Genomic DNA, 26700 nt, shown 5'->3' on the forward strand with positions numbered 1-26700 from the left:
TTGAGAGTCCCATGGACTGGAAGAAGATCAAACAGACACATTCTTACGGAAATCAGCCCTGAGTGCTCACTGGAAGGCCAGATCCTGAAGCTGAGGCTCCAAGACTTTGGCCACCTCATGAGAAGAGAAGACTCCCTGGAAAAGACCCTGATGTAGAAAATGAAGGTACATTCTTTCACCTTTGGTGGACATGCCCAAGGATTAAGGCTTTCTGGGAAATGATTTATAATGAAATGAAAAAGGTATTTAAATATACCTTCCTGAAGAAACCAGAGGCCTTTCTTCTGGGCATTGTCGGCCAATTGGTGCCAAAGAAGGACAGAACTTTTTTTATGTACACTACAACAGCAGCAAGAATACTTATTGCAAAGTATTGGAAGACACAAGATTTACCCACTTTGGAAGAATGGCAGACGAAGATGATGGACTATATGGGACTGGTAGAAATGACTGGCAGAATCCGGGACCAGGGAGAAGAGTCGGTGGAAGAAGATTGGAAGAAATCCAACATCATTCTAACATTCATTAATTTTGCAATATTTCTGTAAATAGTCTTTACAGAAATATTGCAAAATTAATGAATGTTAGAATGATGTTGGATAGAAATTAAGTGGTTTCCAGCTGTAATGCTTTAAGAATATGGAAAAATGAATTGATAATGGATGAAAATACTGAGTTATAAAATGTTAAGTTATAGAGATAAGATAAATGAAAGAGGGTAAGGATTTGCTGATTTGATTATTTAAATGCGAATACAAGAAGGGGAGGTGTGAGGAAGTCAAAGAAACAAGCAAACGAGTTTGATGTTATGAAAAACAATTGTTTTTAATTTTTCTTGTTGTTTTTGTATGTTTTATTTATCTTTTTATTTTTATTTTTTCTCTTTTGTTATTATGTGCTTTTGTATGTTTGTTTTTGTGAAATTTTAATAAATATTTCTTTAAAAAAAAAGGAAAAGACCCTGATGTTGGGAAAGATGGAGGGCACAAGGAGAAGGGGATGATGGAGGACAAGATGGTGGGACAGTGTTCTTGAAGCTATGAACATGAGTTTGACCAAACTGCGGGAGGCAGTGGAAGACAGGAGGGCCTGGCGTGCTCTGGTCCAGGGGGTCAAGAAGAGTCAAATACGACTAAACGACAACAACAACTTCTATGTGGAGCGCGGCCATTTCTTCCTCTTTCCCGCCCTTCTCAAGCAGCGCATTTTCTTTTTCCCGCCATTTTCGCGTCCCTCCCCCACGGCCGTTTAGCTTCGCTTCCCTCAGAAACTCCCTGCGGGCGACCGGCTCCGCCACCTGCCAGGCGACTGAGATAACATTGAAATAAAAATAAAAAAAACCCTCCTTTGTTTTCGTTGCTTTTAAGAAGGCTGTGATTCTCTCCCGGACGCGAGCGCGCGAGGGGAGAGGCCGCGCACGGACCTTTGCACTTGTAGGAGTAATCGATGCGGATTTTCTCCCAACCCCCACCCTGTTCTCGCGTTTCCTTTCGTGCCTTTTAAAATCAAATTAAAATTAAATTAAAGCTCTGAGGGGACAGCGACCGGGACCCATTTTTTCCCTCAGCTACGTTTTTTTTTTTGGGGGGGGGGTATTAACGCCGCCCTCCTGCCTCGGAAGCTGCCGCCACAAGCGACGGTTTCCTGAGGTGGGGAAGGAGGGTGGCCTGTTGTTGCTCTGCGCTTGTCATAGAGGGTAAACCGAGAACTTTCAAGGCTGTCACAGAATTGTCGAGTTGGAAGGGACCCCAAGGGGTCATCTAGCCCAACCCGCCATGACAAGAATCTGTCAGACCCATAGAGCGGATAGGGAGTGCAAAAGCAGATTCCTCTCAGAGAAGCCCCTCCAAGACCCAAGCAGCAGGTGCTCGGAGTGCTTGTTATTCCCCGCCTCAGGCCAATTACAGACATGACGAGCGACCCGCGTCTTAGCTAAAGGCGCGCCTGAGGCGGAAGCCCCAGCCTCAGAAAATCATCTTCATCGTACTATTTGCTTAAAAGGCGGTTTCGCTGCTGCCTTCAGCTGCCAGCCCGTTTCAGCTGCCTGAGGTGAAGGCGGCCGACAGCCTCGCTCTTTGCCCAAAGGAGAGGGCGAAACCAGAAACGGTGCTTTTTGGCCGTTCAGTTTTATTATTTTCTATGTGTTGGGGGGGGGGAGAGAGGTTCCCCCGCTTCCCGCGCGCGTCGGACCCGCGTCTCGGCATTCGCACGTGCAGCGGTGTGTTCGGGGCGAGCTCCGCCCCGCCGCTCCTTGAAAAGCGGGTCGCGCGCTCACGCCGCCGGTGGGCGGGGCTCCGGGCTGCCCCTTTTACGCGCTTGCGTGCGACGTCGCTGGACGCCCTTTCCTTTTAGACAGAGCTGGTTGTGCTTGCGGCGACCGCCGCGCGAGAGAGAGGGCCTGCCTGGGAAAGGTGATGCGCCGGGGGAAGCGGGTGCGTGGCCGCGGGGGAGGCCGCCGGGAGAAGGGCTTTCCTCGGGAGGAGGGGCGGGCGGGGGTCTCGCGTGCGGCAGCCCCAGAGGGCGCGGGCGCGTGCTCCGCCTGGCTGTGGTCCAGCTCCATGCAAATGCCGCATGGTGTCTGCGCCCTTTGCAAGGCGGGGAGGTGGCGGCGGCGGCGGCGGCGGCTTCGCACAGCCTTGCGCTCCAGGCACGCTCGTTCCCTCTCCTCCCATTCATTTGCCTACAGAGCTCGCTGGCGGGCGGGGAAAAAAAAAAAAAGGTTCCGCGCGAGGCTTTGCATTATGCAATGGGAGAGGCTGACTCTGGGAACTTGGGGGTGGGCGCTATCCCGTTTGCATTGCGGCCCTAAAAGGGCTCTTCGCTTAAAAGGGGCCCTTCGCCCTCGCAAGTCCCTTTCCCCCTTTTTCCCCTTTGTTAAAAGCCTCTGCGCATTTCTTGCGCCGCGGTCGATCTCCTTGCAAGCTTGCCTACGTGACATTGCTCGGCTTTGACCTTTTCTTCAGGCCGACCAGGGCTTGAGGCGTCCCTTCTCCGCATAATGTGGGGTGGGGTGAAGTAAGGGCGGGCGGGGAAGATCTCCAGGCTAATGGGTTGTTTGAGGCGGGGGGGGGGGAGATGCAATTTGTGGCCTTTGTGCTTTGTAGAGCAGAGCTGAAATCGTGCTTCTCGACAGGAGGAGGACCTATAAATGGGGAATAGGAAAGGCGCTACAGAAGTCTTGGTGGGGGGAGGGATGTTTTACCGTTAACCAGTGGGAAGTATCCGGGGAGAACGTGGGGCATGTATGTGCTGCTTTTTGTGTAGTTGCAGGATCCTGTTGTTAGGGATAGGAGCCCTTAGGTGAACCTCCATGGGTTTTGACTGGGGAGGGGAGCTCTACATGTGCTTGGAGCGCATGGCTCCATATTTCCTGACCTTGAAGGGATAACTCTGGGGGCCCAGCATGCTGGGAAAGGAAGGGGTGAAGCAACAAGCCTGCCCATTGGCTGTTACTCCTTCTCCCTCGCGGTTTCTGCCCCAGCTTGCTTATATAAAGAATAACGATGGGTTATTACAAGAGGCTCATTTTTCTTGATATTTCTGGGCCCAGGGCCCTTTACTCATCTTCGTTTAAATTCTTTGTTCTGCCCACTCATGTGCTTGTCTGCTGGTGCAGTATGACTTGCTGCTTTTTCATTAATTTCCCTCTTCCTGCCCAGTGCAGAGTTGTTGAGGAAGGCTGCCTTGTTAGGCATGGTGCCAAACACAGAGGTAAACCCTTGGTTCATTTAGTTTACATTGACCAGCCATGACTCTCCGGGATTTCGGGCAGGAGATTCCCCCCAAATCTGATTGAACCTGGAGCCTTCTGCATACAGAGCAAAAGCTCTACCAGCAAGCTTTATTTTGAGAACACTTTAAATGTATAGTGTCCATGCAGTCCAAGTTAAAAGGAGCTTCAGAAACAAATCTTGCCTAGAAGAGCTTCTGTAGAAGCTTGTGTCACCACCCTAAAGTACATCCTTAGGACATGGTTTGTGTTGCTGTGCAAATGTGGCGGACCCTTGCATCACAGGTTAATTGTGCAGTCAGACTGGTTAAGAATAGAGGAGATAGAAGGGAAGTAGTTGCAATAGTTGAGCGCCTTTAAATGAATTCTACCGTGAGTTCCCACAGAATCCCACCACACATGTAGTGTAGGGCAGAGATGTTTGATCGTTCTGATGACTTTGTAGCAAGTGGCTGCTGCTACTGGATGCTAGAGCATTATTTAATTTAACAGGACTTCTTTTAAGAAGGCAAGATTAGGATTCTTCTGTTAAACAATTACTTAGATAGTAATGGCAGCGTGACTGAGGTTTTCATGTTTTCCAGGTGTTTTTTTCACTGCGTATAAATGTGAAGGTGAAGGGAGGTGACACTAACCTTTGATCAGAGTGTTTAGCAGCAGCAGCCATTGAGCAGGGGTGGCAAATTGTTTTAGTGCTGGTAGGATCAGGAGGCACTGAGGGGGCAGCCTATAAGGGGTTGATCCGTAGTGTGGCAGAGGGAGCTCTTATTTGTTTTACTAGCTATAAATCCTGGTTGGGGGGGACAGCCCATGAAGGGAGGGGTGTTGGGCGGGGCCTCACTGTGAGAGGTGGGTTGGTTTCATATATGCACTCTTAACCACAAAACTCTTACCTCATGGCTTTAATGGGAGTCTGGGGTGAGAGGCTAAACTGAAGGTGATTGAAGCCATCTATTGCCGACAGAGTGTCTTCCTGAGAGGTTTACTGAGAGGTGATTTTGAGCACTTTATAGTAAATGATCAAGCAGCTAGGAACTGTCTGCACTTTTTAGCCTATATGAAAAAAAATTGTGCACTTTACTAATTTTTACAGCATATGGCATAGTACTGCCATGTGCTGCCTTCTGATTATATTATTGTAAAATAACTGCATTGGAAATGTTTTGCATATCTGTCTCTGGTTTATTATTTGCTTTAGCTAACGGATATCAGTTGATATGCTTTAAGTATTTTATAATGAAATGTTATAATGTCTCTGTTACCAAAATGAATTATTTGGATTCTATACCATGTTTCGAAATGAATTAGCATTTAGATAGTTATAGTTAGGATATATTGATTTGCATTTTTTTGTACTTGAGATATTTTATGCACTGTGGAAAGAAGCAGGCTAGAAATTGAAATAATAAATACATATTTTATAAATAAAAATGGGGTGTATAGTCTGATTGACAGTACAGTTACGCTAAACAGATCAATGCCTCCCATGTACATGAAAGTTCATGGTGAGTTGACTTGTTTTAGGATAATTTCAACAAGCAGTTTGTGCCACCTAGTCATTGGTTTTGCTTTCTGGCACACCTTGGACTCTGCCATTCATGGTGCCCTGCAGATACTTAGCCAGCAATGGAAAGCCTTGGCAGTGAGCTGGTGACACACCTAGTGCTACTGTAAATATTAGTTTGTGAAGTTATAGGTAAAGCATATCTATTACTTTTCTGCCTTGCCGTGAATGAAAATATGTTCTAAGAGTTCTGGAACTCTTGCTTTATTCATTGTGCTGAAGACTCCTTGACTGCTATAGTAGTGCAAGGTATGGTAAGATTAAATCAGGCCAAACTGGCTTGTTTGACTCCTTCATAAACTGTTAGAACAAACTGGTAATTCCAGCATATTGCAACTGCAGTGTTTCTGGCAATCCCAGAACCTACTCAAACAAGCTAAATAAGGCAGTGTGCTGAACCAGTTTGTGAATGAAATACTGTAGAACTTTATTACTTTACGTTGAGAGTAGTTCCAGATTCTTACTAGCTCAACATCCTGTGGCAGAATATTAAGACAGTAGAGCACAAGTGCAATTAAAATATTAATTATGTGGTCCTCCGCATGTTGGACTCAACAGCCCCAGCCAGCCTGGGCAGTTGTCAGGGATAATGGGAGTCGCTGTCCAACAATATCCAGAGGACTACAGGTTCTTCTTCACTACTTTAGGTAGATGCTTGGAATGTGGATGTGTAATAACTTAAAAGTTTAGCCTGAGGTTTGCCACTTCTGTAAGCTGTTTCTGGTTTGGTGTTTAATGGAGCTGTGTGCTTGTTGATCCACTTCAGTAGCTGCAAGCATTTAACACCTACCTAATGGGGCCACTGGTGTAAAAGGTGATTCTGTGTACCCTAGTATTCCTGAAGTCAAAGTTTGAAAGGGACATATCAGTTGCCTCCTTCTGTGGAAGACTCATTGCTTTCTACAGAAAGGTGGAGTTCATTTGCTTGCTATCTAAGTGCATAGCAGCTTACCCAGTTTTCCTCGAAGCGGTTATCTTCTCTGGCCCAGGCTATGGGATCATTTGCTGATGTGTAATAGCCAGAGATAGATTGTGGCTAAGCTTGACTCCTGAGCTTCATGTAACTCCAAACACAGTACATATGTATGCTTGGCACATTTTCGCAACTGAGAGACTGGCCATTCTGCTGTGTATTGGGACTTCTGGGGGCTGCTTCTTGCTTGATGTGTTGGATACAGCATATAGACATGCACCTTGCATCAGTTCTGAAGGTGCACGTGAACTCATATTGCTATTAGTTCAAACAAGTAAAATATCTGCTGCCGAAATCTTTTACCTTATGTATTTTGCCAAGAAAAGAAACTGTTTGAAAACACTATTCAGAACTGGTGCTGACATTTAGAACTTTAGCATCTACCTAAATATAAAATGTCAAGATCTGAGGAAGCTTGGAAAGTCTGTGTTCAGGGACTGATTGAAGATCAAATCTTGTTGGGAGGATTGGAGGTAATAAACTAATCTGAGCCACTTGATCCAACTGAATGAAGAGCTTGGCCTGATAAGGATAAATCTGGGTGTAGGTTTGAGTCTTTTTACAGGTAACAGAGCTTCAGCTTAGTTTTATGTGCATGCTGCCTTTCTGCAGTGGACCATCCAGGAAGTATTTCATAATAGGCATCAAAATACAGCATTGAAACATTCCATGTCACAACTACATTGTGTATTACAGTGGTACCTCGGGTTAGACGCTTCAGGTTACAGACTCTTCTAACCCAGAAATAGTACCTCGGGTTAAGAACTTTGCTTCAGGATGAGAACAGAAATCACACGGTGGCAGCGGGAGGCCCCATTAGCTAAAGTGGTACCTCAGGTTAAGAACAGTTTCAGGTTAAGAACAGACCTCCAGAACGAATTAAGTTCTTAACCCGAGATACCACTGTATTACAATTATTTATACCGTTCCACTCATTATACAATCCTTTCAAAGCAGATTCCAAGAGTCATTCAAATACATTTAGTGGTTTTTAAAAAGGCTTTCCTACAGGATAGTTGGTGGTAAGAAAGAGAAAGTCCAGCTGGATAGGTTCTTGAGATTGTTTACTAACCAATTCACACTTCATATGTAGCAATCAACAAGCCAGATCAACAATAATTTATTTGTATGCCGCCCATCTGACTGTGTTGCCCTAGCCACTCTGGGCAGCTCCCAACAAAAAATAGTAAAAACTCAAGACGTGACATACTAAAAAGGAAAAACCTCTCACCTCAACCATGACTACAGCTGCAGTTATTGCAGACCAAGAAAACTGGCATGCAAAAGCATAGCAGTGGCATGCGGGATAAAGTAGCTGTGTATTGCTGAACACCAGCAAAAGATTACTAGTTAGGTCTTCTGTGAAGATTTTTCATGCTTAAGCTCCCCTTTCCACCCCTAAAATAACTCAGTGAAATATGCACATAGACTTCAGGCCAAGCTTACATAGGAACTCTAAACAACAGTTTCTAAATGTAGATGTGTTAAAGGTCATCTACTCTGTATGTGACAGGTGAAGCCTGTCACAAAGAAAGTCCTTGAAAGTAGCGGGCATGGCTGCAGAACTGAGCTACTCAGGACAAAACAAGAATTATACTTGTTATAAATATATATGTATATATTATTAATTTTCCAAAAACAGCAATACATATTCAAACGTAAAGAAAAGAGTTGGCTTCCCCTTAGTCCCATCCCTGGTTCCGTTGTTTATCATCATACTGCATGTCCATTTTTAAATTAAAAAGTGATTGAAATTACTTAATTGTCCATTCATTAAAAGGGACGCGGGTGGCTCTGTGGTCTAAACCACAGCCTCTTGGACTTGCCGATCAGAAGGTCAGCGGTTTGAATCCCCGCAACGGGGTGAGCTCCCATTGCTCGGTCCCAGCTTCTGCCAACCTAGCAATTCAAAAGCACGCCAAAAAGTGCAAGTAGAGAAATAGGCACCAATCTGGCAGGAAGGTAAATGGTGTTTCTGTGCGCTGCTCTGGTTTTGCCAGAAGTGGCTTAGTCATGCTGGCCACATGACCCGGAAAACTGTGGACAAACGCCGGCTCCCTCGGCCTGTAGAGCGAGATCAGCACCACAACCCCAGAGTCCGCAACTGGACTTAACTGTCAGGGGTCCTTTCAATGTCCTTGCAAGTACTTGAATTGGACTAGAAATTAATTCCCGAGTTGCATCTTGTTTACAAAAGGTGCGGCTTTTAAGTTCAGATGGCACTGTTGCATGGCTTCAATAGTTGCCTGGTGTCCTGTGGCATCTCTGGTAATGGGTGCTAGCTAGGGCCACTGCTTGTGGCAGCTGCCAGCGTGTGCTCTTTCTGCAGGAAGAGCATCACTGACAGTGGGTAACAGGTGGTAAGTGAGCCAGGTAGCCATGTTGGAAAGCTACCTACTAGCTGGTGTTTATAAATGCCATTTCCTAATACTATGTGGCTCAATAAAGATAGAATGAAGTACAGTGCACTTGTATATTAAAGTGTTGCAGATAATCTGTCCATGTGGTTGTAGAGGCCTCTAGTGGTGACTGCAGTTTTTAGTTTTGATGGGAGAAACTCTTGTGCTTTATAGATGTGGCTTTTACTGCCCTTGCTTTGCTAAAATGTCTTCAAACATCTGTGTTTCAGTTAAGCACCTGAAGGAGTGACCAGCTATGGATCATGCTAGGAAAGCAATATTTAACATGGTAAGGATGATCAAACTGCATTATCAGGTTTACTCAGATAATAAAAATTCCCTGGCCAAAACCTTGATGCACCACTTACCCCTATCTTTACATGTAGCTTGGTCTGCAAAAGCTGTTCCAGCATGCAGAATTGGACCTGAATGGCACTCTTAATTATGGGGATGCTGTTCTGGCCTCCCAGGTGGCGCTAAGCTGTAGTTCCCACCATTCTTGATGATTGGCCATGCAGGCTGGAGATAATGGGGACAGGGGGGCCACTGGCTATCTACCCCACTTTGTCACAAAGAACTGTAGATAGCCAGTTGTTCAATGGAAACAAGTATTTGTGCCTGTACGTGCCTGAAGTAGCTCCTCAACTGATGAGCTTAAATCTAAGCCCTTCCATGCAGATTGGTCCTTAGGCCTAGAGACGCATGGGTTAATTATGACCACAGTTATGAATGAGCAGGGTCATGTCTATGTAAATGCCTTGGACTGATTATGTCATGTTCGTTAATCTTACAAGCCCAGATAGGTTTATGTTCTGCAGCATCTAACTTGAGAACCGAAAATACTGCATGCTGTCCTTACCCCCCCCCCCCAATTTTATTTTTAAGCCAAGTATGTGTGACCTTGCTTTGGATGTCATGTTGTTTTATATATTTCTGCCTCCTTTCCTTGATTCAGTCAAGATATACAGTAGGGAAAGAACAGCCAGACTTACTTTTCCTATTCATATGTACCAGATTTTATTCCAATCTCAGATATTCAATTATTACAAATAATTTGCAGCAAGGCTATTATATTAGCAGACTGCAGCAAAAGCAATCTACAAGAAATCCAAACTACAAGAAAGAAGATTCCACCTAAACATTAGGAAGAACTTCCTGACAGTAAGAGCTGTTCGAGAGTGGAATTTGCTGCCAAGGAGTGTGGTGGAGTCTCCTTCTTTGGAGGTCTTTAAGCAGAGGCTTGACAACCATATGTCAGGAGTGCTCTGATGGTGTTTCCTGCTTGGCAAGGGGTTGGACTCGATGGCCCTTGTGGTCTCTTCCAACTCTATGATTCTATGATTCAATCTTGAAAGTTCAGCAAACTTGTTATGGCATAATTTTTTGTGAACGACATTCCTTTTCATCAGATGAAGTCAACCACAGCCTGCAAATTCTTAGGCCATAATAAATGTGTTAGATTTTAAAGTGCCATAAAGCTGTTTTACACTCTGAAGTTCTAATGGGGTGAGTGGAATTAAAGGCCTCTCTTGGTGTTATCAGTGCCAACAAATAAGCTTGACTTTTTGGTGTCTTTAACATTAGCACTCTTCATTCATCTCTGATGAATTCTTTTTTCTATCTAGTTTGGAGGAGAGCCCCTCTCATACACCCGCTTCAGTCTGTCTCGACAGCCAGATGGCGACAACAGTCATGTGGAAATGAAACTGTCTGCTGAAGATGAGGAAGGTATTGAAAATGGAGGAATTGACCATCTTCACACCCGACCAATAAAACCAAGGAACAACAATCGACACCTCTGCTGTGTACTTACTGGGGCAGCTCTCCTTTTCCTTATAGGTAAGTTGAATAGGTGAGAAGTACAGAGCAATTTGTGTTGTTGTTCTTTTTGTATCTTCCAAGGCACACTGAATAATGCATTCCCTCCGGTAGGCACAATTCAGCAGTGTTTCCTAGAAATAAACTTGGTGTATTAAAAGTTAAAATGGTGCCACATGGGTATTAGATCTTCTAGGGAGGATTTACTTATGGACATATACAGTAGTATCTGCATTACAGGAAAATAAAGAAAAAATGATGCAGCAATGGTATCAAACCACAGGAATATTCATAGACTTTTAAAAAAACCCACCCTGATCTCTGCTGGAATTGTAAAAAAAGTAAAGGGGGATTTTGTCCATTGGTGGTGCTCCTGTGAACATGCTAGAAGTTCCTCTGAATTTTGAATTTCTTGGGTTTGCATATGTAAAGCCAGCATCTAGTCATCAACTATTTCAATTTTACAAAGTCTGGAATACTGTACAGTTGTACCTTGGTTTTCAAACTTAATCTGTTCCAGAAGTCCATTCGAAAAGCAAGGTGCGGTTTCCCACAGAAAGTGATGCAAAATGGATTAATCCATTCCAGACTTTTAAAAACAACCCCTAAAACAGCAATTTAACATGAATTTTTCTATTTAACAACACCAGTGATCCATAAAATGAAAGCAAACAATGTACTGCAGTCACACAATCAGTCAATCAGTAGCTGAACCGGGTTCCACACAATCACACACAAAAAAGAGCCACAAAAAGGCAAAATAAATAGCAAAAACAGACAGACCTCAGCGTAACACTCAAACGGAAGTGTGGCACTCAAATTGTCAGCATAACACTCAAAATGAAAGTGTAACACTCAGTGGAGCACGTTTGGTTTCTGAAAAGTTCGCAAACTGGAACACTGCAGTGTTTGGGTTCCAAGTTGTTTGAGTACCAAGGCGTTTGAATACCAAGTTACCACTGTATTTGTGTATAGCATATTGCATTTTATTTTGTACAGTGGTACCTTGGGTTACAGAGGCTTCAGGTTACAGACTCTTCTAACCCAGAAATAGTACCTCGGGTTAAGAACTTTGCTTCAGGATGAGAACAGAAATTGTGGCGCGGCGGCAGCAGGAGGCCCTATTAGCTAAAGTGGTGCCTCAGGTTAAGAACAGTTTCAGGTTAAGAATGGACCTCCGGAACGAATTTTCCCGAGGTACCACTGTACAGTGGTGCCCCGCAAGACGAATGCCTTGCAAAGACGGAAAACCCGCTAGACGAAAGGGTTTTCCGTTTTGGAGGTGCTTCGCAAAACGAATTTCCTATGGGCTTGCTTCGCAAGACGAAAATGTCTTGCGAGTTCCTGCGGGGTTTTTTTCCTCTCCCCCCCCCCTTTTTCCCAAGCCGCTAAGCCGCTTAACAGCTGATCCGCTAAGCCGCTAATAGCGCTAAGCCGCTAATGGGCTTGCTTCACAAGACGAAGAAACCGCAAAAGAGACTCGCGGAACGGATTCTTTTCGTCTTGCGAGGCAGCACTGTATTGGTTTTTTATTTGTAAACCACCTTGAGGTTTGTTTGTTTTTAAGAAAGGTGGTATATAAACTAAGTTCATTGAATAAATCTACACAAACAGGATTCCTGATTGGATATCTGAGTTTCCGTGGAAGGATACAGGCAATGAAAAGTGCAGATGTTGTTGAAGCATGCCATGGCTATCGATGCTCAACCGAGCCTGAAGATGACACACCGGAACCAGAACCTGTGTTATACTGGAGTGACCTTAAAAGCAAGTTGTCGTCCAGGCTGCGCTCTGCAAGTTTCAGAGATAAATTTGGGTAAGCTTTTTTAGAAACCTTCTCAAAAATCCTTTCTAAAAGAGCATTTCAGTAGACTCAAAATAATGGCTGGCTGCAGTGCTTGGCTTCTGGAAACATAACTTAACTGGAATACCTCTGTGTTCAGGTTCGATCAGAAAGATGCTGGCAGTCCAGGAGATGAGAACCTAGCCAATATCATTCATCAAGAGTTTGAGAAATTCAAGTTGGATAAAGTCTGGAATGATGAGCACTACGTCAGGCTGCAGACCCCAGGGTATGTGCTTCTTCAGTTCTTCATATCAGAGCTCCTCTGGTCGCTCTCAAACATTAGAGCTGATTCTATATGAAGCTGTCAACAAGGTGTCTGCAGTATAACTTGGTTGGCAGATCTTCTGAGAATTAACCCAATGTGGAAAGCCAAAATACAGGAAGTGAATAGTCACGTATTAGAAAAGAACAGGCTTCCTGTCTAGTAAGGTCCAGGTTCAAATTGATCTTAAGGCTGTGATTTCTGCTGTTGTCCTCCTGGTCCTAGGGTAGTGGTCACAAGGTTAGCTGTAACCAGTAAAAACTAGCACAGGCTTGCATTTCAAAGCTCCCCAAAGAGTGATAGTTAGATGGTCCAGGATATGTGCAGCCCTTAGTTGTGTAACTGGGACCAAAAACATTTTAAAATTCTGTGTTAACGCTCTGATTGACTGCTGTTATTCTTCTTTCGTAGATCTCCGAATGTAGTTTCCCTGGAACAGCCACGTGAAACTTTGGAGAATCCTCAAGCTTATGTAGCATACAGTGAAAGTACAGAGGTTTCTGTAAGTTGGCTTGGCTTGTTAGGTACCTGAAGTTCTGCTTTCAACATAGTGGCATGCTAGTTTGTACATTAAGTAAAACTTGCTTTGGCCAGTAAGCTGGTTTGCAATGGTCTAGACCAGGCATCCCCAACCTTCGGCCCTCCAGATGTTTTGGACTACAATTCCCATCATCCCTGACCACTGGTCATGTTACCTAGGGATCATGGGAGTTGTAGGCCAAAACATCTGGAGGGCCGCAGGTTGGGGATGCCTGGTCCAGACCCATGGCTCCCAATGTGGGGCACATGCCCTACAGGGGGGCAGTTTGATTTTTAAGAAGGGCAATTCGAGAATGAGTTATTTAGGCTTCCTCCACGTGAACCATTCATTTTTTGAATAATAAGAATTATATGTTGGGTGGGGGGCATCAGGATTTTAGAGATGTTTAGGTGGGGCATGGCCAAAAAAACGGTTTGGGAAAAACTGGTCTAGACTTAACTTGGTGTGTTACCTGAAAACAAAACTTCATCTTTAATGTCTCCTATATAAGTCAATGGGCATGTGTAGCATGTAGAACACTAGTCCTAACTCACGTAAAGAAGTGGATACAATCAAGCAAGGTCTCCAGGCCTTAAGAAATATTCCAAGCACACTGTTACTCTTTCTGTTGGGCCAGGGGTTGGACCTTATGCTCTGTTTAGACAATTGGTTGGCTACATTTTCTCAGTCATGCTGCCTGAGATGCTTTAAGATCATTGGGGATGAAACAGGAACCATTCTTCATCGTACCTCAGGAAGGTGTCTCTAATGTGAAATCTTGTGGTCTGGTTGAAAGGAGATGCAGCAAGTTTGCCACTTAATTGCTCTTTTATAGGGAAAACCTGTTTATGCCAACTATGGGCGCAATGAAGACTTCTATCAACTGCTGCAGAAAAATGTCAACTTAACTGGAACAGTGATCCTTGTGAGAGCTGGAGAAATTGCTTTTTCTGAAAAAGTAAGTTTTCTGCTCTTAAGGCAGGACCAGAAAAGATGCTGCATGATAAAGGGATTTGTAGGGAGCCTGTGGTGGCTCTTCCAGTTCCCTGTTCAACTCCCATCTCTTTTGCACGTGTCACGAATGCTCAGGACTCACAAGCTGGCACTGTCTCCAGAATGGACGTGCAACAGACACCATCCTCTGAGCCAAATTGAACTCTATGATCTACCTGGTGCTTCCCAGGTCGTTCTTGTGCTCTGCAAAAAAAACAGTCTGGCCACTAAATAAAAGCATATGTGCCACTATGGCTGTGAATGGACAGAAGCATGGGAAAATGACTACATGGTGGGCTGTAGAGCTTTTACAGATACTGGGCAATGGTCACAGTGGAATGGCTCTACTAATTGACCAGTTCCATTTAATATTTTACTGTTTTCTTTGGCACAAACCTGCTAATAAATATGCTAAATGCCTCCTCCTCCTAGGTGGCAAATGCCAAGAAGATGGGTGCTGTAGGAGTCTTGATATATCCAGATCCAGCGGACTATGAGAACCTTGGAGAGGGCTATTCCCAATTTGGACACGTGAGTGGTTTCCTATACCTCCTTGGGTGAATGTGGGTGCCTCTTCTGCAGGCTTCCTAGATGGATTCTGGAGCCTGCCTAGCACAGCAAATGAAAGACAAATAGCTTCCTCTTGAGCAAACAGAGGCATAATCCCACCCTTTTACCCTGTGAATGCCCTGAAATAGACCTGTTTGAACTGCTTTTTGGTCTCCATGTTTCATATAATTCTTGGATTTTGCCTTGGCAGGCTCACCTTGGGACAGGAGACCCTTTTACTCCTGGATTTCCGTCTTTCAACCATACTCAGTTTCCCCCAGTTGAATCCTCAGGCCTCCCACGCATTCCAGTACAAACCATTTCAAGCTCTGCTGCAAGAAAAATATTCAGGTAAACAAACTCTCCCTTCAAGCTAATGGTAGAGTCAGTACCCTTTCTCAAGAGCTGCTGTTACCAGATTTAAGGGTGATATGCAGTTTTTAAAAAACCCAAATCAGAGCAGCCCCCCCTCCCAAAAAAAACCCCTCACTTTCAAAAACAGATGGAAGTTTACTGGATTAAAGCTGCTATAATGCCTGGCAAAAATGTGTTTGCCTGGCACCTGAATGATAGCAATGCCACATATTCCCAGCTAGGAATTCCTACAGCATGGCAGCATTTGGGGGAGAGGGACAGCCTCCTTCCTGGCAAGTTACTCCTTGCACTCTGCTAGGCAGAAGCTGTAATGCTCTGTAGCTGGTTGGAAGTAGGTGCCTCCGTATAGTCCAAAGCTGCTCACTGTGATGTGAGGAAGTTTTGTGCTTTCTAGGAGCTATCTCTGGTTGCCTCTACCAGTAGAAATAAACAGTGTGTTAGGCCCAGTAAAGCTGCTTGCTGAATTCCTTTTGTGATTTAAATCACCAAGAGTCCAGAATTTGGCTATTAGGACTGTCATTTCAGGAGGACCTTGGTAGGAGGCGCTGTGTGCTTCAAATAACTAGTTTTCCCTCTTTTCAGCGCTATGAATGTGCCAGACTGTCCAAATCCATGGAAAGGAGCTCTTTCTATTTACAAGCTTCGGTCAGATTCTCAAGGAAGAAGTGTGACGCTGCAGGTGAACAATGAGCTTGTGGAAAAGAAAATCCTAAACATCTTTGGTGTGATCAAAGGCTTTGAGGATCAAGGTAAAAGCTTTGCCAATCTGTTGCAGATGTAAAAGGGAAGGATTGGTGTCCCTTAGTTCATTTCTTACCATTTCGTGATTCAGAGCTCCCTCATGGCGTTGGGAGGGATCTTGATGGGCATTTGGCCTACTCCCTACTCTGCAAATGATCTACAGAGATGCTATGTGGGCAGCATGCCAAACTGCTTGCCCAGCCTGTGTTCAATAACAGAGCACATTCCAGACTCACAGGATGATGATACCTGTAATGGAAATACTGCAAGATGACTAACATGAAGCAGCCTAGCAAGATGCTCCATTGAATGCATTATGCCTGTTTGGTAGTGAAATACAGTGGTGCCTCGCAAGACGAAATTAATTCGTTCCGCAAGTTTTTTCTTCTTGAGAGTTTTTCGTCTTGCGAAGCACGGTTTCCCATAGGAATGCATTGAAAATCAATTAATGCATTCCTATGGAGACCGCTTGCCAGGCTGGCGGTGCGGAGAAGGGCTTTTCTCCCCACGGCAAGCCTTCAGGACAGGTCCGGGAAAAGAGGGGAAGGCCCGCAGCGCTTCTCCTCTGTTCCCGGGGCTTGCGGTGGGAGGGAGGGTTTTTCCTCCCCACCGCCAACATTCAGAACAGCATTCTGAATGTTGGCGGTGGGAAGGAAAACCCTCCTCCCACCGCACGTCTTCAGGACAGCCATCCGAAGGCTGGCGCGGGGAGAAGGTCTCTCCGCCCCACCGCCAGCCTTCGGAGGAGCCTTCCGAAGGCTGGCGCGGGGAGGAGGTCTCTCCGCCCCACCGCCAGCCTTCGGAGGAGCCTTCTGAAGGCTGGCGCGGGGAGGTCTCTCCACCCCGCCGCCAGCCTTCCGAGCAGCCTTCTGAAGGCTGGCGGTGGGGCGGAGAGACCTCCTCCCGCCGCCAGCCTTCCGAGCAGCCTTCCGAAGGCTGGCGGTGGGGTGGAGAGACCTCCCGCCGCCAGCCTTCCGAGCAGCCTTCCGAAGGCTGGCGGTGGGGTGGAGAGACCTCCTCCTGCCGCCAGCCTTCCGAGCAGCCTTCCGAAGGCTGGCGGCGGGAGGAGGTCTCTCCGCCCCACCGCCAGCCTTCGGAGGAGGTCCGAGGACAGTGGGGAAGACGCGCTGCGCTTCCCCGCTGTCCTGGAGATTTCCCTATGGGCTTTCGTCTTGCGAAGGAAGCCCATAGGGAAATTCGTCTTGCGAAGCGCATCAAAAAACGGAAAACCCTTTCGTCTAGCGGGTTTTTCGTCTTGCGAGGCGTTCGTCTTGCGGGGCACCACTGTAGGTGGCTAAGAGATACTGAAACACATCCACACATTGCAGTTTGGTGCTGTTGAGCAGAAGAAGGTTGAACTGCATAATATACTAGGATAATGGCATAGGCTAGTCCCCAAGTCTTCAGCTGACTTAGTTGCAAGGAGCTGGTGTGCACCATAACACAGTGTGTGTTAAGCATACCCTTAGCTCTCCATCCTGCGATTCTGATAGAGGCTCTAACGGTTGATCCCTGTCTTGCAGATCGGTATGTAGTCATTGGAGCCCAGCGTGATGCCTGGGGGCCTGGAGTCGTAAAGGCTGGTGTAGGAACCAGCCTGCTTCGGCAGCTTGCCAAAGCACTCTCTGACATCGTGAAACTTGGTAAGGAGATTGGCACTGAGCGTCTACAAAAGGGATTCTTCGGCATGAATATAGAGCTGGATACAGTAGTTGTCCCCTCTCCTCTTTGCAGATGGGTACAAGCCCCGCCGGAGTATTGTGTTTGCCAGTTGGAGTGCTGGAGCCTTTGGAGCTGTCGGTGCCACAGAATGGCTGGAGGTAAGTTCGGCTCCAATGTATTGGTCAGTTCAGAACAGCCAAATCACGCAAATAGCTAATTGCTGCTGTTCCTTTACTCTCTTCAGGGCTATTCCTCATCTCTCCACATGAAGGCGATTGCGTATATCAACTTGGATGCAGCAGTTTCAGGTAACTGTCATTAAAGATTGCATGTGATAGAGGGCGTTCCCTGTAAATTTAATACTGTAAATGTGATTTGATGATTAAGTTGGATAATATAAACTGGATAAATGTGTACAACAGATTAGTCCAAAACAATCTTAAGAAGGGTGAGTGTGTTTGCGTTACACAAAAAATAAACAATCCTGGTCATTTTCTAGACTAGACTGGCGCAAAAGACTGAGGGCACTAAACTCTTGGTTTCTTTTGCTCATTGGACTAAAAATGCACTTTGAGGCTAAACTTCCCTTGGAGATCTTTACCACTTTGATTTACTGAAATTCAGCCACTTGGGGTAGGGGCTGTGGCCTTTAACTGTTCCATAGAACTAACTTCCATAAGAGCCTAAGAAGAGTCTGCTGGATCAGGCCAATGTCCCATCTAATCCAGCACCCCATGTAGAGAAAATGTAGGTGGAAAAGGCATTGGAAGTTGTAAGATGAAAACCTACAAATGCTCCTGCTACAACCTCATTTTTATGGGAGCATCATGCAAAAATACTGTGGGACATGAATCTTGTCCCTTACAGTCACATCAGAGTTGCATCCTCCTTACTTCCTTAAGGTATTAGTTGAGAAGCATTTAGTGTCCTTGTTTCTTAGTTTTTTGCAAAAAGGAAAAAACTCAGCTTCCTTGCACCTGAGGTATGTAACTAGTGCTTGCAGGTAAACACCACCTCTCCATCCCAAAGGCTGATAATGATGATGTACTTCGTTGAAATTAAAATGGAAGTGAATATGTATAGCCACAGTCCATAGCTGCACTGCAGATCATCAGTCCATCTCGGTAGGCCTTGAACTAATACTTTTAAATTGTACCCCACAGGCTCGAAGGACTTCAGGTTCTCTGCCAGCCCCATGTTGAAAAGGTTGTTGGAAGATGCAGTCACAGGGGTGAGTATCGTCTCTTGAAAGTTCCAGGCAGGGACCTGGAGAAGCTGAACCATAAACTTGGTACTGGGGCCATGTTCTGTTCCCCCGCACAGAGGGTCTTCATCAAAAGCTCGAGAAACACTCCACAGCCATATGTATGAGTCTTCCTACCTCAAGCTCTTTGATGGCAAAAGTGGCTGGGAATACCTGTTGATAACAAAGCATCCTTCAGAATTTTGCAGAACACTAGAGTCTTTAGACCAGTGTTTTTCAACCTTTTTTGGGCAAAGGCACGCTTGTTTCATGAAAAAAATCACGAGGCACACCACCATTAGAAAATGTTAAAAAATTTAACTCTGTGCCTATATTGACTATATATAAAGTAATTCTCTTGAATAGGAATCAAATAAACACAAAGAAAGTATTTTATAATTACTTTATTATGAAATAGTAAGTAAACAGAAATATGAAAAATTATAAAATACTTTATTTTTAAATCTTTCGAATTTTTCAATTTTTCCCACGGCACACCAGGCAACATCTCGCGGCACACTAGTGGTGAAAAACACTGCTTTAGACGAAGGGGTGGAAGACTGTGCTTTATCTGGAGAAGGTTTTATTGAAATGTGCATCTTTTATTCACTTTTAGATTACTGTGTCGTCAACTGATCTTCGTTCCACTTTGGCCAGAAAAGAGTAAGTATCGTTACAGACGGGTAGCTGCGGTGGGAAATCCTTTTGGTCCTGGTAGTATAACGTAAGGTTACCAGACATCCCCATTTCCCAGGAACATTCCCCAGATATACAAATCAGTCCCCATACAAAATCCATTGAAGTTGAAAAGTGTCCCCGGATTCATTGAAAAATATCTGGTAACCTTAGTATAACGACCTGTAGTACCTGCTTTGTTCCATCCGCGGCAGATGGGCATCAGTTTTGCTTCTTCTGCCCATCTCCAAGGCTGCCTTGAGATCTGACATAAAAAAAGATGTCAATTTAAATCATCAGAACATTGGTCTTACCTTGCCAGTGCTTTTTCTTGGGTAACAGGGCAGGCATATGACAATAACTTGGTTGTTGAATGCTTTGGTACTTGTACCAAACCTGGTACAAGTGAAACCTGGAAGTGAATGTTCGGGTTTTTGAACTTTTTTTGGAAGCCAAATGTCCGATTGGGCTTCCACAATTGTTTCCGGTGCGCCTGCGCAATCGGAAGCTGTGCCTTGGGTTTCCGAACATTTTGGAAGTCAAACAGACTTCCAGGACGCATTCTGTTCAAAAGCCAAGGTACAACTGTACAAACTTTTGCAACCCAAAAAGGCTCTTACCAAAATAGGCTCTTACCAAAAGCTAGAAATGTGCTCTCAGCAAAAGCTGAACTGTGTGCCATGTGTACCTTGCAGTGACCTTGGGATTCTGTTTGGCTTTTCTAACTTCTGTTGAAGTATATGACTCTTCAATGCTGAGCACAGCAGCTGAAAACTTCTCCTTTTGCAGGGTCCCGTTTCGTATTGATGACGCAGCCTTTCCTTTTCTGTCCTACTCGGGGATACCATCTATTTCATTCCAGTTCTGTAATGTAAGTTGGTTAATGCTGTTCTGCTTTCCTGGCCCAAGCTCATCTATGTGCTACCTCTTGAAAATTATCTATTGGCCACAGCAGGGCACAATACCTACTCTTGGGAGAATTTGACTGGAGCAGTCAGTTATGCAGAAGGCCCATTCAGATTTTAAAATGTAAGCCAAATCATAGAGGCAAGTTGTAGCCACCTCCTGAATTTGACCCTTCACTGGCTTGCATCCTAGACCTCGTTTGTTGAGATCCACCCTGAGGAATTAGGAAGAAAAGTAATTGTTCGGTACTTTGTGACGCGCTATTGGACCTAATAAAAATACCCTGCCCCTGCAGCTTTTCTTTTACTTTTGCAGTGGTACTTCAGGTTACATATGCTTCAGGTTACAGACGCTTCAGGTTACAGACTCCGCTAACCCAGAAATAGTACCTTGGGTTAAGAACTTGGCTTCATGATGAGAACAGAAATCGTGCTCTGGCAGTGCGGCGGCAGCAGGAGGCCCCATTAGCTAAAGTGGTGCTTCAGGTTAAGAACCGTTTCAGGTTAAGAACGGACCTCCAGAACGAATTAAGTTCTTAACCCGAGGTACCACTGTAATTTACAAGAACCTGCAATTTTCTGTCTTCTGGATGTGGAAGACTTGCTAGGACAATGTGAAGTATTTCAAATGCATGAGAGAAACCATTTGGGAAGTGTGGAGCACCAGGCAAAGAATCTTACTCTGTTTACTTCTTGCAGAATGGGAAAGAGTATCCCTTCCTTGACACCCAATTAGACAATCTGAACAGCCTGATGAGGCGTTTCAGCGTCCCCTATGAAGCGGAAAGTACAATCCGCAAAGCAGCTGAAATCGCTGGCCGTATAGCTCTGAGGATGACGCATGACCACGAACTGTACCTGGACTACGAGAGCTACAATAACAAGCTGCGTGACTTTATAGGGAAGATAATTCCGTACCGGAAAGAGATGCAGGTAGTGCAAAATACCAAGAGGTGCTGGGGAAGTGGGGTTTTGTTTCAGGTTTGCAGTGGCGTGCCTGGTCTTGCGGCAGCGCTTGTGTGTTCACAGTGGTTTCTTGCAATGTAAATGCTTCTGGCACTGGGTAGGGTTAATGGAGACAAATGTCTATAGGGATAGATGTTCATCTGTAGTGGATCAGTGGGGACCACCAACAGTAGGTTGTATTGTGTACTTATTTGGGCCCTAACAGGAGAGCTGCTATTCAAGACTCCAGCCTGGATTAAGGCCCTTGTAGTGTTCAGCACAGGAGGGGAGGATTCCTAAAGGAGCAGAAGGGAAAAAATTGTTCTTTTACCACCCATTTCAAATATTGCATAAAAGTCTTGCCTACTGTCTTCGCTTGCAGAATATGGGCTTGGGCCAACAGTGGCTGATGGTTGCCCGTGGAGACTTCAACCGAGCTACAAGCGCCCTGACACAAGATATCAGAAACACCGACCTCACCAACAAGGCTGCTTGTCGTGCTTTGAATGACAGGATCATGAAAGTGAGTTGTTTCCCTTCCTCCCCAAAGGGATGAGAATCTTAAGGGAGCCTTTTCTGAGAGATTTTGTAAACCCTGATGGAGTGAATAGCAGAAGAACCTGATGACCGGTTGGAATCTGATCAATCCCTGTGCAAATTACAGTGACAAGGCTAAGAGCCCAAATCCGTGATAACCATAAGCTAGGAGTAGTCAACTCTGTACATGGTCCCTCTGGTCTAATCAGCTAGTAGTCTAGAATCCATTAATATTGATCATCTTTCTTTATGTTGTAGAATGTAGGTAGAAATATAGATATATAAAAGAACACAAATTGTCACTGCATCTTTCTGTTGGTTTGCCTAAGAAGGTAGATTTCCAGCGGGGGCACTGAGTAATTTCTTTTCTGAAAAGGAGGCGGTAGGCCAAATGTTGGGAACCTCTGTGTTAGTGGATCTGTACGTATGCATCTTTACTTCAAACACCAGAATAACTGTCTAGAGTACGATAGTGAAAAGGTAAAGGGACCCCTGACCATTAGGTCCAGTCGCGGACGACTCTGGGGTTGCGGCGCTCATCTTGCTTTATTGGCCGAGGGAGCTGGCGTACAGCTTCCAGGTCATGTGGCCAGCATGGCGAACCAGAGCAGCGCACAGAAACGCCGTTTCCCTTCCCGCCCGAGTGGTACCTATTTATCTACTTGCATTTTGATATGTTTTTGAACTGCTAGGTGGACAGGAGCAGGGACTGAGCAACAGGAGCTCACCCCGTCACCGGGATACGAACCGCCGACCTTCTGATCAGCAAGCCCTAGGCTCTGTGGTTTAGACCACAGTGCCACCCGCGTCTAGAGACAAACACTTTGAACTGTGTGGGAGAGGAGTTTTTCCCTTTCCCGGGGACTTGAAAAAGCTGCTCTGCTGGGAGAAGGAAATGTCTGAAGACTCTGCTGGGGCTCCACATACTCTGCTGGTTTCCACAAGTCACCAGCAATTCAGAGGGTGCTTCTACTTGTCAGGGTTGCCTAATCCCAGAGCTCTTTTTCACTTGTGTTTCTCTCTCTCTCTCCTTTTAAGGTGGAGTACAACTTCCTCTCCCCGTACCTCTCTCCAAAAGACACTCCTCTCCGGCACATCTTCTTTGGTTCTGGCTCCCATACTCTCCAGGCGTTGCTGGACCACTTGGGTCTCTTGAAGACAAATAGGAGTGCCTTCAATGAAGATTTGTTCAGGAACCAGCTTGCTCTGGCAACCTGGACAATCCAGAGTGCTGCTAATGCCCTTTCTGGTGACATCTGGAACACAGACAATGAGTTTTGAGAAAGTTGAAAGCTACCATTAATTCTGAAGTACAGTAACAGGGAACCCCTTCCTTTTCAACCAGTAGCACATAACAAAGTCCCCTTAGGCCTTCAGAGGATTTTTAGTTGTCCAGGCTGAAACTTGAGCAATTCCAAGCAAGTTAAAATGTCCTGACCCAGAGAACATAGATCTATGTAGATTCACCTTTTAAAATGTGCTGGCCTCTCTAACCCAAAATTTGAGAAGGCTGATCTTGGGCTGAGTAAAGCATTTCTTCCAAGGGATGCACACAAAGCAACCACAGCATTGAACTCATAAGAATTGTAAGGGCTCTTGGATTCTTATGAATTCGACCTGACCTCCCAGACTCTTCCAGAGCAAAGTTGTCGTGTGACTTGTGAGCCTAAAAGCTCCCACGTCTTTAATCCTATTAGGAAGTGTCTCCCCTGGGTACAGAAGCTCTTCCATAGACCCCTTGGCCTCTGGGATACAGCCAACACACCTTGACATAAGATCTGTCTAGCAGGGAATGAGAATGAAGCCTTTCGCCTTCCCAATAGGAATTGAGAAAGTCCCAGGTGAAATTCTCCTGTGACTTGCTCCTTTCCGTACTAAGGAAGGCCGCGCCAAAGAAATGAAGGCTATAGTACCTCGAGTGGTCCTGTGGTACTATTTAAAAACTAAAACGATAACCGTTCCTCCTGCGAGGAGACTGGTTGTACTCAAGCCCTTGCTGTGAGGCCTTTTCAGTAAACGAGGAGTCTCTTGGCCTAGTCTTAACTTGCAGCACTTGTTTGAGAGACTGACTCTGCAGACTTTGGTATCGAGGTATTTATTTATTTATTTATCAGTGGCAGTGTTCACTATAAATGGTATTTGTTTTTTCTACAGAATATAATTATCGGAAGCAGTGACTTCCATAATTATGACAGTTATACTGTCGTTTTTGATAAAGCAGCATCTGCTAGTACAATCCAACCATGATAACTGGAATTTTTGCCACCAAGCCTTCAGTGGCCTGCAACAGCACCATCCCTTCGGAAGATTATTTGGGATTCCGGAGGGTAGGGACATCGTCTCATCTCTTGGAGCATGCAGTCCAAGCAGGTGAGGGGAAGTCCCAGGAAGTGTTACTCTTGCTTTTCACTCTCAGAAGATAGAGCGAAAGCTGTGAGACGCACCTTCTGCCGGACCCTTTAAATGAAAAGCTTCCTTTGATTGGGTGCAACCAGTATGTGATGGGGATTTCCTTCAGTAGATCTGGAACCCCATCATTTGGGCTTTCTATCAGTCCTCTGACTCCTGGTTGTGTTTAGGCTGATGCAAACCATTGCAGGCTTGTGTTGAGCTGTGCTTGGCTCCAACAGCAGCTCCTGTGCAGAACTTCCAGCACTGCGATGTATCATGAGAACTTGGGTCACATTATCGGGAGCAGTGTCTCCCATAATGTTAAAGAACAAGGTAGTTTTTGCCTACCACAGTGTTGTATCGGAGGCAGTGACCTCCATATGTTGCACTAAGGGTGTCTTAATTATCGGGGACAGTGTTTCCCATAATTTTTTTGTAAATGCTCACCATGCAATAACACCTGCGGAGCATGATCGTTAGTATCTAACATGTATATTCAAACATCTGCAACTGTCTGTCTTTGTCTGGTCTCACTTTGTGCTGGATGCAGTAACTACTTTAGTGGCTCTTGCCACGCTGTGGGCAAGGCCAGGGTAGTAATTGGCTGCCACAACTAGTTTTATATTGCTGAGAACCTTGGAGACGACTGAGCAGTGGGCTTTTGCTGACTCTTGGTGAAGCCTGACCCTTCTTTCTCTTCTTCTTTTTTGTTCAAATCTACTTCTAAGACTTCAAGAAAAGGCTGGATGAATGTATATAAGAGTTGCTTATGGCTATAAAGACATTTGTGTTAAAATGTGGGTGTCGGTTGGGAATGCTTCAAGAGCTTGAGTGGATGATTCTGATCAGTTGCTTGCACTGAAATAACTGAATCTACTGTGATTGTTGCACTTCACTTTTTTTACTTGGCTTCTGGTACGAAAATCTGGTTCTTACATCTGTGGGAACATCCCTTTAGATATTCCTCAGCAGAAACAATTTGTGTATTCTGGCTCTCCAAAGACTCAGGCTGATAAAGATGCTCTCCATACTATTCATAAGTGCTGCTTTTAAGGCTCTTTGCTTAAATGAGCAGCTTCCGCACACTGGGATTTCATGCTTTGTGCTGGAGAAAGCTTGATGAGCTGGGCACAAGGATGGAAAGTCATGTGTTCTTGTAAAATCTCTTCCACGTTGTAATTCTGTTTACCCCAGCTTTACCCAACTTGGAAGTGCCTGCAGCTCCAGGGACTCACGGGGATTGTAGTTTAAAAACAGCTGAAGGGCACGAGCAGGTAGGTTAAAGCTGGTGTAGATAAAGTCAATTACATTTCAAACCTTTTGTGTGTGCGAGTGAAAAAAATCTAGCTTGGTAATTTCCCATGCGTGGTTTTCTTTCCTCCGTTTCATGAGGCCTGTGAATGCCGGGTCATCAAAGTAGTAGCCGTCTTCCCATAGCGCTGCATGCATCTTGGGTGGGTAATAAAGCGTAGACATAGTTACTGGGGGGAAAATTGGACTGAATCTCAAATATATAAGCTATGTGTATCTCTGAAATTTGTGTTTTGTGCTGTTGTGCTATGAGATTATTTAGAGTTGGGGGTTGTAATCTTGGTGTTATGGCTGATGAGAACTGCAAGACTTGACTGTCAATAAAGAACAAGGAAGACTTGACTGTGAAGTGGTTTATTAAGCTTCGTTAGTAGACATGCAGGTTCCTAGGAAGCTGCTAATTACCAGCCTGTTCTGTGGCCTGCCCAGAAATAAAAAGTGCAGACCACATTTTGAGTGTGCTTGAGATCTCTACCAGTTGGTTAGTTTGATTAGGAGTTTCCTGTCTAGCCCAAACTGTACTAATGGCATTGTGAACCTGAGAATGTCATTTCAAAGCCAATTCAGTTCCATTTTTATCTGAGTAGAGTCCGTGTATGAAAAGGCATAACCTCACTGCATATTACAAACTTGCATGAACAATCCATACCAACTCCATTATGCAAAGGCCAATCGTCGGGCTCATCCTTGCATAGATTCCCCACCTCATAGCAGCTTAAGAGAGGTTTTTGCATTGTGTATCCACCTTATTGGGGGATATATTAGCAGGACAGACACCTCAGATTGAAAGTGGGGGAATTTCAAATTTACGTTGCGATGAAAACGTGTTATTTCATTTGAAAATACCCATTGGATCAAGGCTAAGATAACCAAGCCTGATGTATGACATTAGGTGTGGAGCAGTTAAAGAGGCAGCTTGGCAAAAAGGGTTTTTTGTTACACTCCTGCAAACCTCCAAGCCCTGCATTTTGCAAGGCCGAAGCATCTGTTCAGCAGGCTCCGTTTTTGTAACTGCAGTCAGGATCCTGTCCTCCCAAGCCCAGGCATAAAGAGGTGAGCAGGGCAGGGGCAGGTCTCCCAGGACTGAGAGCCAAGATGCTTTCCAAATTATCCATCCTTCAGAGGAAGGCATGTGAGTGAGTTACTCGTGTGCCCCGGGAGCAAGGGCCCCTGTTTACTAGCCAAATCTTTTAGGGCCTGTATGTGGGCTGAGAGTGTCTCAGCAGGCTAAGGTGATGCTCCTGGCAAGCAAAGTGTTTGG

The 26700-nt window shown here is 45.2% G+C and overlaps 1 protein-coding gene and 1 long non-coding RNA gene across 6 annotated transcripts in view; one reads left to right on the forward strand and one right to left on the reverse strand.

The window, feature by feature from the left end:
- Window positions 1–26700, reverse strand: part of LOC310762305 — a 64211-nt gene that overhangs the window by 983 nt on the left and 36528 nt on the right. The gene's annotated exons all lie outside the window — the stretch shown is intronic.
- TFRC (transferrin receptor) lies at window positions 1617–25779 on the forward strand. Of its 5 annotated transcripts, none has more exons than XM_083612795.1 (19): window positions 1617–1696; window positions 8897–8955; window positions 10292–10505; window positions 12099–12300; window positions 12428–12556; window positions 13004–13094; window positions 13948–14070; window positions 14538–14636; window positions 14866–15005; window positions 15612–15778; window positions 17294–17413; window positions 17505–17590; window positions 17677–17740; window positions 18596–18663; window positions 19292–19338; window positions 20140–20221; window positions 20955–21188; window positions 21583–21723; window positions 22776–25779. In XM_083612795.1, exons 2-19 carry the CDS (start codon window positions 8923–8925, stop codon window positions 23016–23018), a joined length of 2283 nt encoding a protein of 760 aa, XP_083468921.1. In that variant the 5' UTR covers window positions 1617–1696; window positions 8897–8922; the 3' UTR covers window positions 23019–25779. The 5 variants fall into 5 exon arrangements, with proteins under 5 accessions (XP_083468921.1, XP_083468919.1, XP_083468922.1 ...); XM_083612793.1 differs by lacking the exon at window positions 1617–1696 and adding an exon at window positions 2028–2411; XM_083612796.1 differs by lacking the exon at window positions 1617–1696 and adding an exon at window positions 2339–2432.

This window comes from Podarcis filfolensis (genome assembly GCF_964270895.1).
Source record: "Podarcis filfolensis genome assembly, chromosome: 5".
Taxonomy (NCBI): Eukaryota; Metazoa; Chordata; class Lepidosauria; order Squamata; family Lacertidae; genus Podarcis; species Podarcis filfolensis.

What these genes read in the sequence shown, in the direction of transcription:
- TFRC (XM_083612795.1), top strand. Translation starts at nt 8,923, where the DNA reads ATGGATCATGCTAGGAAAGCAATATTTAACATG. An exon ending in GGAAAGCAATATTTAACATG is followed by an intron (nt 8,956 to 10,291) that starts GTAAGGATGATC and finishes TTTTCTATCTAG; the next exon opens with TTTGGAGGAGAGCCCCTCTC. An exon ending in GTGAAAGTACAGAGGTTTCT is followed by an intron (nt 13,095 to 13,947) that starts GTAAGTTGGCTT and finishes GCTCTTTTATAG; the next exon opens with GGAAAACCTGTTTATGCCAA.